The sequence below is a fragment of the Anthonomus grandis genome, chromosome 9 (assembly GCF_022605725.1).
Source record: "Anthonomus grandis grandis chromosome 9, icAntGran1.3, whole genome shotgun sequence".
In the NCBI taxonomy this organism is placed as follows: Eukaryota; Metazoa; Arthropoda; class Insecta; order Coleoptera; family Curculionidae; genus Anthonomus; species Anthonomus grandis.
In genome coordinates, this window is record NC_065554.1 from 4014962 (window position 1) to 4030256 (window position 15295).

The following is a 15295-nucleotide window of genomic DNA, read 5'->3' on the forward strand; positions in this document are numbered from 1 at the left end:
GACCTCAGTAGAAAAAAATCTTACTGAAAAATATGATATAGTAGAGACTAGTTTGAAAAACCCCAGAATCAAAATACCAGGTCTTGTAAACAAGTACACAGATAGGGAAATTGAAGATATGATTAAAAAACAAAATAATTTTATATCTGAAAATGATTACCTTAAAGTCACATTTATTAAAACGATTCAAAATAAAAACACTATGACCATCTATGCGGAGTGTGCACCTAAAGTTTTCCATCATTTTATGTGCACTAAGAAGAATTATATAGGATGGGAGAGACTTAGTGTATACGAAGATATTGGTTTGTTAAAGTGTTGGAACTGTCAACAATTTCATCACAAGGAAAATTTATGTACCCACAAACAAGCTTGTAGCAGGTGTTCTGGGGAGCATAATGTCAATGACTGTCAAAGTCGTATAGTAAAGTGTAAAAACTGTGAACTGAGTAATAATAAGTACAAAACTACACATAAAATAAATCATGAGGCTAATGATCCACAATGTCCGAATTACCAGTACCATTTGGCACGTGCAAAATCTAAAGTAAATTATGGATAACTTTGATCCTAGAAATTTTGACATTGACAATATTAAAGAAAACACACCTGAATATATGCTGGTGACTCCGAGTTATTTGTCTGGTCATATAAGTTGTGATAAAAAACTGTTAAATATAATGCATTTAAATATCTGTGGGCTAAAGTCAAATTTAGACAATTTATTAGTATTTATTACTTCATATAATCTCGCTTCCTATTGTGATATAATAGTTCTCTCAGAATGTCATAATTTAGACACCACAGATGCTGTAAATATTCCTGGATATAGTATATATTATAATGAGGCACATTACAATTCATTTGATGGAGTAGTAATATACTACAAAAATCATCTAAATCCTGCATTTTCAAATAATAAACTGCAATCAGGTAGTACTGTCACTACTATGAAAATTCGCATAGATCATCTAGATTATAATATATTCTCTACCTACCGATCCCCGTCAACCAATGTACTTAAATTTTTAGATGACCTTGATTTATTTTTTAAAAATTGTCAAAAATCTAACATAGATCTGTTTTTGGGCGACATAAATATAGATTTGTTGAAAAGTAGTGATCAAAAAATTATAAAATACCTAGCCTTAATGAATTCAATTGGATTTGTTTCCATGTGTAACAAAACTACAAGAGAAATTAGTAATACTTGTATAGACCATATATTTATGAGAAATAAAATAAAAGCCAAGGTAAAAAAAGCTACAACATTTATTATTAACCACGACATTACTGACCACCTGCCTATTATGATACATATCTCAAGTCACGACAAAGAAAATATAGACAGCACTGACATAAATACACTAACAAAAACTGATTACACACGACTAAGACATAAAGCTGAGTTAGTTGATTGGAATGCTATTTTAGCCATTAATGATCCAGAAGAAGCATGCAATTATTTAATAAACAACCTCACTGACATAATAAAAAAAACTGAAATAAAAACTGAAATAAATACTGAAATAAAACTAAAATACAAACGAGCAAAACCATGGATTTTAACTGGGTTAATTGTTTCTATTAAAAAAAGAGATAAAATGAAAAGAAATTTGAGATTAAATCCTACTGACGAAAATAAATTAGAATATACGAATTACAGAAATAAATTAAAAAGGTTAATTACGGTCACCAAAAATGAATACTATAAAAATCAAGTTTTTGAGCATGAATATGACATTAGAAAATTGTACAAATTAATTAATGAGGCCACAAATCAAAATGACAAAAAACCACAGATATTACAAATTAGGAAGCAAAATATGATTCTGACTAAAAACAATGAAATTGCTGATTATGCTAATGATTATTTTGTTAATATTGGTGCTCAAATTTCTGGTGCCCTTAATATCCCAGAAACGCCAACCCCTATAAAAGAATCAATTCCTAACTCTATGTATTTAAGACCTACAAATTCAACAGAAATAGTAAAACATATAAATTCGCTTAAAAATAATTGCTCCCCTGGTATCGATCAAATTACTTCTAAAACAATAAAACTTCTATATTTAAAACTTAAGGATCCAATTACACATATAATAAACCAAATTTTCAAAACAAGCATTGTACCATCTTACTTTAAGGCTTCTATCGTTACACCAATTCATAAATCAGGAGATAAACTCGATATAGGAAATTATAGGCCAATAAGCGTTGTTTCAAATTTTGCTAGAATTTACGAGAAATGCCTTAAATCACGACTTGTTGATTTTTTTGAATACCATTGACGGCATATCAGAGAATCAATTTGGATTTCTTGAAGGTAAGCGGACAACTGATGCAATGTATGAATTGGTAAAAAATGTTACTGGTAATTTAAAAATAGGCAAAAAACCGATAGCTCTATTCCTGGACTTGCAAAAAGCATTTGATAGCGTATCCCATTCCCTCCTCATTAATGTCCTTGAAAGAAATGGTGTGCGGGGACCGGTTTTGAGCATCTTTGAGAATTATCTCACAAATCGTACTCAATTTGTCAAAATAAATAATATATTAAGCTCTCCCAAAAAAATAAAACATGGCGTGTCTCAAGGTACCGTTCTCGGACCAATTTTATTTATTCTTTACATAAACATGCTTTGTAATCTTAATGTGGGTGGGAAGGTTATAGCTTATGCTGATGACACGGTAATAATTTTTTCGGATAAAACTTGGGAAGGGGTGAAAGAAAAACTTAAGGTTGGTTTCAAAAAAATTAAAAATTTTCTGGATACATTCAAACTAAGTTTAAATATTTCTAAAACATATTATGTAGCCTTTTCACTTACAGCAGAAAATAGACCAAATTTTAGCAACATTAAAATAAATGATAACAATTTAATAAAAGAGCAAAACAAAATAAAATACTTAGGAATTATTTTAGATAACAATTTAAAATGGAACCAACATGTTATATATATTACTAAAAAAATCAGATGTCTAATTTACAAGTTTTATTTGCTTAGACAGTTCTTAAACAAAAACAATTTAATTGTAGTGTATAAGGCACTTGTTGAACCGTTGCTTAGGTATGGTATGTTGGTGTGGGGTGGTATGTACAGTATGAATATGGAACAGTTAAGGGTTATACAAAATTACATAATTAAAATAATTAAAAAAAAACCAAAACTCTACCCTACTTACAAGTTATACTCAAAAGAAATATCTAATATAAGAACATTATATGTAATAGAAGTTTGTAATTATGTCCATTTAAATAATAACTTTAGTTGCAATATCATATCACATAACTATCCTACAAGAGGTAAATCAAACCAACTACATAACTCTATCTTATGTAAAAATACTATGGAACAACATTTTGTAGATTATTTAGGGCCGAAACTTACTATAAGAACTATAGAAATCATGGGCACATTTAAGAAGAAATCTAAAGAATACATCTTATGTAACATCTTAAATTTTTTTGAAATTTTCAATAATAATTAAAAACGATGTACCATAAATCAAAATTAAGTTTATCTTGTGTATTATGAATTTATTAAGCGCGTTAGAAGTAACTAGAGCGTTTGGAAAATGAGGCAATTGTTGTAATTTTTAGAGTATTTGTTGTATTTTTCAAGCACATATAGGTACTGCGTACCTAGGTGCTAATATTTATATAGCTTTTCTATTTTGTAAAAACTCGATGTAAATTACTTTATGTTTCTGTTTAAATATTAAATAAATAAATAAAATTAAAATAAACTAACACTAAGTAAAATATTTTGCATGATTTGAGAAATATTTCAAAAATGTTGCTTTACTTTTTTCCACTCTGAAGTATTCTTTTTTGTGTCCCTTGGTAAAACGAGATAAGAATTAGAACTCTAACAAAATAAATTTATAGAAAAATTAGAACAGTTTTTATTTGCAAACCATTTATAAGTAGCATATGTTTTTATCTACAGAAATTTTATGCTAAAAGTCATCATCTAATATTTTATTTTAGCAACTTATTAAATGTTGCTCTACATTTTTCCACTACTGTACATATACTATTTATAATTGAACATAAAAAAAATAAAGTTCAAACAAATCTCAATGTGTAATATAAAGGGCGTAAATAAATAGATGCGAAAAAATTCAGGGGTTGATTCTTGGGTAAATTTTAAGAAAAAACTGTATATGAACGTATGCCCTAAAAGGCGTAACTTTTGAGATACCGGGTTGTAAAGATTGAAAAAAAATATATGTTTTTTTTTTATAATACCTGTAAAAACTTTTTAGATATTTTAATAAAATTTGATATGCATTTTCTATGCATCAAAAAGCATTTTCTGAGGCTCAGTATTTTTTAAAACTTGTACCAGTGACGTCCGTGTAAGGTTTAAACTAAATATTTTTGATGAAAAATATGGTACGCCACTTTTGTTTTATTTTTTTTGTTTTTTTAATTTTCATTTATTTCTGAGCAAATTTGGTCTGCTGACTTTTTTTTCTTTTGTCCGAGGTTTCTTTTGTTCGATTAAAAAAATTAAATTCATCTACCTAAATGTATTTATTACGTATTTATTATTAACGTTTAGATGTGATTCTAATATTTGTTTTAAACTAAATGAAAGAAAAATAAATTAAATAATGTAAAACATATTTTATTTTTATCATTTTATTATATTATATATTTTTTTATTTTATATTTTAATATATGTATTCTCACTTAAAACAAAACTCTTATAAATGATCTATAATAATTCTATCTCAATAATTTAATTAATTCCATAATCAATTAATAACTTGATATATTTAAAATAACGTATATTGCTAAAGATCTCTAATATTCATTAGAATCAAGAGGACACCCAAAAATATTAATTGGCCAGTCAGTCAAGAAAGCAACGTTTGAGACAAATGTGTGTAAGTTGGTGTGTTGGAAAAAGAGTTGTGTTTACTGGTTAAACCAGGCTGCTAAATTTAATAGTGGTGAATATGTAAGAAATAGTTGATCTTGAGTAGATATGTGGCCATTATGAGAAGTTTGTACAGATCTGTTTGCGCATCTTGAAGATGCCCGCACAAGTAGGTGTGAAAGCCTCTGTTCAATTAGGAACGAATGCGCAATTCCTCGAGTGCTGTTCTGGTAAGACTGGGGGACTTACCTGGGGCTCGATTGACACGAATAAACAGAAGGATATAGTAGAAATATATCCTTTGTCTAATTCGTTGAGATGCTTACTGTTTAGCGGCAGTGGAGCGTCTGGGGAAGCCCTTACTATTCTAGGTGACACTAGCTAGTCGTCAAATAAAGGAAGATAACATGTTTGACATATGTATATATTGAAATGTGACATTGCGTAAATTGATGTTGACTGATATGATGCAAGGGAAGGGAAGTTCCCCGGTGAGTATATTTTATTATTGCCAAAAGTTGACAGTACAGTAAATATTGTTTTTTTTTATTATTTTTATGTGATGTTCGAGTTTATGTCTAACAATATGAGAAGGATGACTGTTGAGTGAATTTACATTGTAGAGACCCATTGGCTAAGAACAACTCTGACAGGTAATAAACCACATTTTAAAGCGTATTTTACAATAATTATAAAAAATGTTGAAAATGACCACCCTCTACCATTATACAAGCCTATATATCGCCGCATTTGTCGACGAATCTGAAAAAAAAATTCCGGGAGAATTTTGAATTATACGGCACATAAATTAATGATTCGATTTCTTAAGTTATCAATATCCACTACCGGACACTGATTGACACACAACTAAAAAAAAAATTAGCGAGCCTCAGAAAATAACTCTTGATGCATTGAAAATGCATACCAAAAATTACTAAAATATCTGTAAGGGTTTCACAGGTATTGTAAAAAAACGTAGCATATTTTTCTTCAATCTTTACCACCCAATATCTCAAAAGTTAGTACTTTTAGGACATGCGTTCATATAAAGTTTTTTTCTTAAAATTTACCCAAGAATCAGCCCCTGAAGTTTTTCGCATCTATTTATTTACACCCTGTATATACATAGAATATACACGATATTTTTTGCACTTTTTGGACTTTATAGGTATATATATGCAGTGGATATCGCGTGCTATGTGGGTTACCAGCAAGCCTTTTTCTGTATCTACTAGTACCTATAATACTTACCATCAACAGTTTAATCTGTTTGAGGCTCCAAATAGGTTTGCATATTGACAATTAAAACGACTACATTATTAGGTATACAAGGTTACCTTTATTTATTTTTCAAATTAAATAACAAAAAGGTTACTCTAAATAAACTTAAAAATACATTATCAGTCATAATAATAAATAACAAAAAAAAGGAAATCCTGAATGTACAATGATTGATGTAATTTAAAAAAAATGAAAATGATTATGACCTAAAATAGTTGGGATAACTCACTACTGTTTATGAGAAGCCTTCTTTTTAGGTGTTGGCTCTGACTTTCCCTTATCCTGGATCCTCTTTATGGGGCCAGTTCTCACTATAGGAATCTGCTTATATTCAACCTGTTTGTGTTCAGGCTTTTTCGGGGCTGTAATACTCAACACTCCGTCACTGGATAGTTTCGACTGCAACCCTTTGATGTCACAGTCTTCGGGCAAGACATACCTCCTCACAAAATGCCTAGATATGTACCCGTGTTCATCTTGCTGTTCCTCGTGCTTGCCCTCCACAGTAACGGTGTTATCATCATTCAACTTGACGGTCAATTCTTCTGGTTTAAACTGTTGAACATCGATGTTGGCTTGAAACTTATCCTTGTCCAATGAAATTGACACGTCTTTGTCCAAAGCAGCTATTTGGTTCAGAGCAGAATCCAGAGGACGTAAAACTTCTTCCGGAGTAAAATATGAAATCCATTGCCTGCTCGGGATCAACGGAGTTTCGTTCAATAAATATGGCAGTAAAGACATCTTTGGTTGGCACAATTCGCACACTATTTCGCACTTATGTTTTAGAAAATCACCAGTTACGGTAAATCGGTTGTTTGTTTATTCGCTGTTTCCACTCGCTCGCGTATTCTCAAATCTGATGGCCGTGAACCGGTCGAACGTATTATATAGTCGCGCGCAAAGCGTCTCGAAAATTCCGGAATGGATGAGGTTAGTATAGAATGAAGGACGCGGATTGGTCTACGTAGTAACTGAAAACGCTATTGATTTTGTTCATTATTGTGACACACCCGCCTATATAATACTAGACTACTCTAGACACAGTGGGATCTATTCGGAGAAATATGTAGCCAAAAAAAAAAAACAATTTAAGAATAATATTGTGTTAAATATCGCAGACTTGCAAGAAAAGTGTAGATTTACAATTTTAAAATAGTAAATTGTATTTAAAAGAAACAAAAGAGAATGTCAAATTATTTACAATTATATTATTTTTGCAACTTTAAATACAACGGCTCTAAAAACTGCAGTGGCGGCTCGTGGGTCAATCTTCAGGGGGGTCATTTTGGTTTGAAAACTTATAGTTTACTCTAATAGAAAAAAAAACAAATCAAACTATTGATTTTTTAAAGTATTTGAAAGATCCTTTAGCATTTATATTTTAGATTAAAAAATACAGACTTAGATAAAACTCAATAATATTTACCGAGATATTTATCCTATTAAGCGGGTAAAAATAACTTTAAATGCTTAAATCGTTTTCCGAAAATTAACTTTGCCTTTTTATTAGAGTAAATATTTTAAATAAAAATATAGGAAAAAGGGTATAAACAGGTTATCGAAACCACTCCATCCAGAATCATCGTACGTTTTGGAGATCGGCCGAAAAGGACGAAAAAGCGTGTAAATTTGCAAAAAATATTTTTATCGGTTTATGTTGACTCGCTGCTTTTTGCAGGATAAAATTAAGTTGATGGGCATAGCAATAAATAAAGTGTGCATTTGGGTATATTTCTTTAATTTTTGTTTGTACTCCTCCCAGTTTACCGCTCATGACTGATGCATCATCGTAACTTTGGGCAATTAATTTTTCAGGTGCTTCATTAATTTCTGATAATTGAAGTTCTTCCAATATTACATTAGTTAAGTGTTGTGCTGTGGCACCTGGAGGGTTAACAAATTTCCAAAATCTTTCATGTACAATATCAGTTAAAACATATCGCAATATGACAATCATCTGCGTTTTATTGGAGCTGTCTGTGGTCTCATCTACTTGAATTGCCACAAAATTTGTCTGGCCAATCTCCTTAATTATATGAGTATGTACAATGGCTAACATTGATTCTAAAATATCGTTCTGAATTGTTTTTGATGTGCCTTTAAATACTGTACTTTTTTCAATATGTTCTTTAAACATTAAATCCAGTTCAGAAACAAAATCGATAAGGCCCAGAAACATTCCAGGATTATTGGAGCCGATACTTTCGTCATGACCGCGCAATGCAATTTCGAAAACTCCGCAAAATTTTACACAGTCGATTAGTTTGTTTAAAATATACCTATTTTTAGAAACCGATTCATTAAAGTCATGCACAGATTTACGATATACACTATCAAGTTGCTGTCTTATGTTAACACGTCCTAAACTTGCGTAACTCATTGATGAATTTATATGAGTAGTGGAAGAAGCATGCTTTGTAATTTTCACTTTTAAATGCTTAATGTCAGTTACTCCATTTTTCGCCCATACAGGGTCGAAAACAATAAATACGGGTAGCAAAAAAATGTATTTCTCACACTGCAGCCACAAATCCAATCACACAAATTGTACATTGATTCTTTAAAATATCTTTGAATATCTTTACCCCTATCCTTTGTTGTTTGTTTTAAATTCATATTTGGTTTTTGGTCGGCCACTTTCCTTTTTCTCAAGCCGCCGTTCATAATTTAATGTTCCAGCAGATTTTAAGGCAATTATTTCGTGCGGGCGGCAAACAGTAACTAACTAAAACAAAACAATAAAACATTCATCCAGTCGGGCCGTCGACTACGTTAGCGATATAGGACTGAAAGTGACTCTCACTTCCGCTCACGAAATGCTAATCTGCCTTCTTTGTTCTATTTTACATGCATTTCTACATAAGCCATAAGAACTGTATAGGGACAATTTAAAATACGGCCCAGCCGAGGGGTTTGTGATGCGCGCGAGGCGCGATAATATATTTATTTGTTTTGCCAATGCAGACTGTTTAGAGAATTTTATAATTCACAATGAAGTTTTAGATAAAAGATATTTATAATAAAATTGGTATTTTTATGAGATTATTTAAGGGGGGTCATTGACCAATTGACCCTAAGAAGGAGCCGCCACTGCTAAAAAGATCAATATGTTGTTTATTTAGGAATATTCTCTGGTAGCAGAAACATTTCTGATTGAGCCGATTTTCGGACGCTTACGTGAATTGCGGGTACGAAATTTACTTGTTTAGGTTTAAATATAGGTATAGCCTTAATAAAGGTTTTAATAATAGGTTAACAAACTATTAAAATGCTTTCATTCCTTCCTTGTTTTTAAGGAAATATTCCTATTATATTTTATAACGTGTAATTCATTGCTCTGACCTAATTGTATAATTATCGCGGTGACAGCAATAGGTCTTTTAAATATTGATGGCAAGGTATTGAATAGTTAGTACTAAATGAGTTAATAAAGGGTGATGCAGAACAACCTATAACCTTCGGCCTTTAACATTACAAAATAATAAATTTTATTTTATTTTTATTTTATTTTATTTTAATTACACCACTCCACAGAAAAAATTCCAATTATTGAGTGGGGGAAAAAATACAATACAGGGTGTCCATTTATAAACTGACACATTTTAACTGCTTATAAGTCGAGAACGAAAAATGACAACAATGTGCGGTTTTCACAGAACTTCATCAATATTTTTAAAGTTTTTTTTGACAGTGTTGCTCAAAGTTTCAAAATTTACCTGAAATAGGAGGAAAAAAACTGATGATTTTCAAAGGACGATTTCTCAAAAAATTTAAATGTAACACCCTGTACTTTTTAATTTCACATGAAAGCCTGTTAAATCCCCTTTCTGAAAATGTATGAATTTTCTTAAATTCATAATTTTTTTTACAAATCCAATTTTAGTAAATGACACCTTTTTAAAAATTTTCCTACAATAAATACCTATTAAATAACATTCTCGGTATCAAGTGATAACAATAACAATTGTAGCTTGTCAAGGAGGCTGTGAGTTGCACAATTTGTTTTGTGGGCTTTAACTACTGTCAAATCTTTTTAACATCATTCGTTGGGCAGTCCCAATAATTTGATTTCTATATGTATTTTTGCATTTTTTAAAGATTTTGAAAGATTTAAATATGTTTACCACCCGGGAAAAGGCACGTTGCGTGTTATTATTTAGTGAATGCAAATCAGTTACGCAGACGAGAAGAAGATTTAGGCTGATTTTTGAAAGGGCTCCACCTTCACGCAATTCTATACTTCATTGGGTATATACGCCAATTTTCCCAGGAGGGAACAGGTAAAAGAAAAGCCTACGAGAACAAACTTACTATAGATAGACTACTTAGAACAAACCTAAATGCACAAGATAATCAGTTGGATGATATTTTGCTGGTAAAAGAAGTGTTGTCCTTAAACAATAACCAAATATCTATTAGGAAGATAGGTCAAACGACAAATTTGTCAAAAAGTAAAGTACATAAAATTCTAAAAATAATTAAGTTTAAACCCTACAAAATTCAAACTTTAAAAAAAATAGAAAATCGCGCCCTTGAAAAAAGATATTTAATGTCCGAAACACTACTGAATCTTTTTAGAAATGAGCCGGATACCAATTTAATAATGTCTGATGAGGCAACATTTCACATCAGTGGTCGAGTAAATAAGCATAACTGCCGAATTTGGGGAGATGAAAATCCTCGAGTGTATAACGAATTTGAAAGAGATTCTCCTAAGCTGAACGTTTGGTGTGCAGTACCGAAATCTAAAATTTATGGGCCATTTTTTTTTCAAGAAGCAACAGTGAATGGAAACAATTACACCGATATGTTGGAAATATTTTTTTATCCTCAACTTCAGCAGGATGGAATTTTAGACACGGTCTACTTCCAGCAAGACGCTGCACCACCACACTTCTCCAGGAACGCAAGGGATTTCTTAGATATTACTTTTGGAAACAGATGGATAGGGCGAGCAGGTCCAATCGAGTGGGCACCTTATTCTCTTGATCTAACCATTCCAGATTTTTTTATATAGGGATATGTAAAAGACCGTTGCTACAATCCAACCCCAAGAAATTTGGATGAACTGCGCAACAACATAGTAAACGTTTTCAACTAAATTACACCGCGAATGCTACAAAACGCCTTCGGCAACTTATTTCTCCGTCTACATTTGTGTTCCGAGTAAAATGGGGGTCATATTCAGCAGCTAATTTATTAGTTATAAATTATAATTAATTTCTTCAATTGTTTGTTGTTAAAATTGTTGTCAATAGTTGTAATTTAATACATAGAATAAATACTTTTTATAGACATGGAAATAGCGCAAATTATTTAATTATGATCATGCTAAAGTGATACATAGGAAAATGTTGATCAATCACCGAATATGTATTCTAGGAAAATTTTCAAAAAGGTGTCATTTACTAAAAGTGGCTCTGTAAAAAAATAATAATGAATTTTAGACAATATATACATTTTCGGAAAGGGGATTTAACAGGCTTTCATGTCAAATTAAAAAGTACAGGGTGTTACATTAAAAATTTTTGAGAAATCGGCCTTTGAAAATCATTAATTTTTTTCTCCCTTTTCGGGTAAATTTTGAAACTTGGCAACACTGTCAAAAAAAACTTTAAAAATATTGATGAAGTTCTGTGAAAACCGCACATTGTTGTCATTTTTCGTTCTCGACTTATAAGCAGTTAAAATGTGTCAGTTTATAAATGGACACCCGGTATTATACAAATTACAATCCAAAACTAGAGAAAAAAAAAGAATACATTATTAATAGCAATAGTTTCCTACAATATTATACAATACTTGAATAAAAAATAATTATGTTTATGTCTACTATCTAGGAAAAGCGTACTCTTTTAATTTCGGACAAACTGCAGTTGAATATGTCACATTGATCCTGAACAGAATTAAAAGTGCCACATGCTCTACGCATTGGAGAATATTTACAAATATTCGTTCTAGGTCTAGATAGGTAAAATGTGTCAGAATTTCTAGATGATATGCGGGGCACATGAAGATTTACATGTCGTAATAAGTCTGGCGAATCAATTTTATTATTAAGAAGTTTAAATAACAATTTCAGATTAGCAGATTTTCGCTTCTCCTCAAGACTACTAAAGGAGTACCTTTCTAGTAGGCGTTGATGTGAAAAACCAATTTCTGGGTACACTCCGTCACATTTATATGAAAGGAACTTTAAGAATTTACGCTGAACATTTTCTAGTTCATGTATATGATTTATATAAAATGGTGACCACACAGAAGAAGCATATTCCAGTATTGATCTCACATAAGAAAAATACAAAATTTTAAGACTAAAGATATTATTAAAGCTACGTGCGTTCCTAATGACAAAACCCAGCATTCTGTAGCTCCGATTAACAATGTCCTGAATGTGTGGCTGAAAGGAAAGAGTGCTGTCGAATGTCACCCCCAAATCCTTGAACTCCGTTGATCTCGGGACAGTCTCACTGTCCATAGTATAGTCATACATAATCAGGTTTTTCTTCAAAGAGTAAGAAACAACTTTACACTTGGCAGCATTAAGAGGAAGATTGTTATTTTTGCACCATGCATTGAGGAGATTAATATTATTTTGCAATTCCATACAATCTAAGATACTATTGATGCCATAATACAATTTTGTATCATCCGCATATAACCAACTATTTACAGTGAGCTGTTCCGATATACTATTATTAAATGTGTTGAAGAAGAGCGGCCCCAATATGGAGCCCTGTGGAACTCCAGACGTTGCAACTATCTGAGCCGAACTACGGCCATAACATTCCACGTGCTGAAGACGACCCGTAAGATAAGAGCTAAAAAAGTGTATTAGGTGAGAAGAAAAACCGTAGTTTTGGTCAAGATTATTTAGAAGAATACCATGATCCAGACGGTCAAAAGCCTTCGAGAAGTCTGTATAAATAACGTCAACCTGTGACCTGGCATTTATTGACTCAGATATATGTTCTGTAAGAAAAACTAAGTTTGTGGTGGTAGATCTACCTTTCATAAATCCATGCTGACGATGATCTATAAGACCCCTCATTGAAGGAAATAAGGCCGAATGAAGAACACGTTCAAAATATTTAGAAAAGTTGTTGATTATTGTAATTGGCCGATAGTTCTCGATGAGATTTTTATCATTTTTCTTGTGTACTGGAATTATCTCTTATGACTTCCAGAGGTTCGGGAAACATTCTTGTTTCAGAGCCAGATTAAAGAGAACTGTTAACGGTTTAGCAAAAATACAAGCACAATCATATAAGAGAAAAGCTGGTATTTTATCAGGGCCAACTATTGATTTTGGCTTGATAGTCTTTAAGGCCAGTAAAACATAATTTTCAGTGAAATCAGACAAAATATGGACTGTATAAATACAAATATGACAAATGACTTAAACCTTATATGATAAATAGCAAATTTATTTTAAGCAGAAATTAAAGTCGTTAGTTTTTTCCTTCATCCAGTGGCAACGCATTCTTTAAAAAAGCAGGAGGACCGCAAATTTTTGAAAAATATGCTAAGTAGAATAATGAAATATAGGAATAGTGGAATTCTATGGAATTTTTTAAAAATGCCTAGATCTCTTGGTAAAGATTTTTAATAATAAAAAGTAATCAAAAATCAGAAACAATATATAGGGTAAAAATATAATAGAGCAAAATCTGAAACTGTAACCCTGTATATAGTTATTCCCTGTCGTGGATTATGTGAGACATCTCTCGAATTCAGGTTGAACAGGTCAAAAGGCCTTTATAGATTTTACGATCCTAACTTTACCATCTTAGTAAATCCTTAAGGATATTCATTTAATAAGGCGGAGTGCATATTAGTTCTGATCGCATAAAGATGTTCACAGTTACAATAGCAGAATTTTTAAAAATATTGTCCCTTATTAGCATTAGCTATTAGTAAATATATCAGATTTTAGTAAAGGCTCTACTCGTACTTGTCAAACAGGCCTTTTATATATTTAATAAATTCCTAGCTCAAAAAAGTTTCTATTGACACATAATAATGCAAAAGTATTATTTACTGTAATTATTCTAATATTTAGTCTGCTGTATTTTTTTTATCTTAGTGTATGCATTGTATGTCATGATTACTTAAGCATTTAATTGTTTTTTGCTTCCTAACTTCTTAAGTCATTATACTAGAATTTTCACCTGTATTCGAAGTTCTGTTAGTTTAACATGTTGCCGAGAGAAGGCTTTATTGAACTTTCCGACAGAAATGATAAATTTCCTCAAAAAAATTAAATGCATTGGTATGATTTTTTTTCATGAAAAAGTCTATCGTACCTATCTTATTCTTAAACTAAAATTTAGGCCAAAGAAAATTTAATACAAAAATCATATACTTAATTTTTCTTGGCAAATTACCAGGTCATGAAAGGACGCCGTGAAAACAAAAAAACAAATATTTAATTAAAACATAAATATATCTAAAATTGTCAATAGTTTCGCTTATTTCTGTATAATTTTTGTCGTAATAATGCGTTTTACGAACGTTCATCGTTCGTAAAACGCTGTGGATTTGCTTGCAGTTTATTTTGATTGTCTTCGGAATGTCGCAGTATAGCAAAAGAAGTTTAAATACGCGGCTCGATATCCAAGTCGGTGTCCTTGCGATGTTAGAGTTTTTCCCCGATTAGTGGCTATCTTACGAGTCAATGGTAGTTTTCGGCCTACATTTCAACGGCAACTAACATCCTCATGTTAGCACAAGAGCATTGTCCTTTGAGTTTAGCATATCGCGAACCACTAATCAAAATATTTTAAAAGACCATAGGTATGTTTAAATGACTGTCACAATATATTTACTTATTTTAACTAATTTAATAATAATTTTTTAGCTTTTTTTAACTTTTTCTAGTAATTTTAATTAATTTTAGAATGCACCCATATCATGTCGTTTTGCCGGACTATTGTCATTGGATGTTGTGTATGATTCCGAAAAATAGAGATTTTTTATTCAAAATTCTTTGGACCGATGAAGTCACCTTTAATAGAGATGATAGAGTCAATCTGCACAATATGCATTACTGGTCTGCACAAAATCTACATGAATGTTGCGTGAAGTTCAGCAGCAAAGTCGCTTAAAAGTGTGTTGTG

The 15295-nt window shown here is 31.3% G+C and overlaps 1 protein-coding gene across 1 annotated transcript; it reads right to left on the reverse strand.

The window, feature by feature from the left end:
* Window positions 1–6208: 6208 nt before the first annotated feature.
* Window positions 6209–7051, reverse strand: LOC126740751 (alpha-crystallin A chain-like). The gene has a single exon (XM_050446912.1). The coding sequence runs from the start codon at window positions 6915–6917 to the stop codon at window positions 6402–6404; it is 516 nt and encodes a 171-aa protein (XP_050302869.1). The 5' UTR covers window positions 6918–7051; the 3' UTR covers window positions 6209–6401.
* Window positions 7052–15295: the final 8244 nt, after the last annotated feature.

Excerpts from the sequence above, each read along its gene's own strand:
- LOC126740751 (XM_050446912.1), bottom strand. The coding sequence starts at position 6,917 with ATGTCTTTACTGCCATATTTATTGAACGAAACTCCGTTGATCCCGAGC.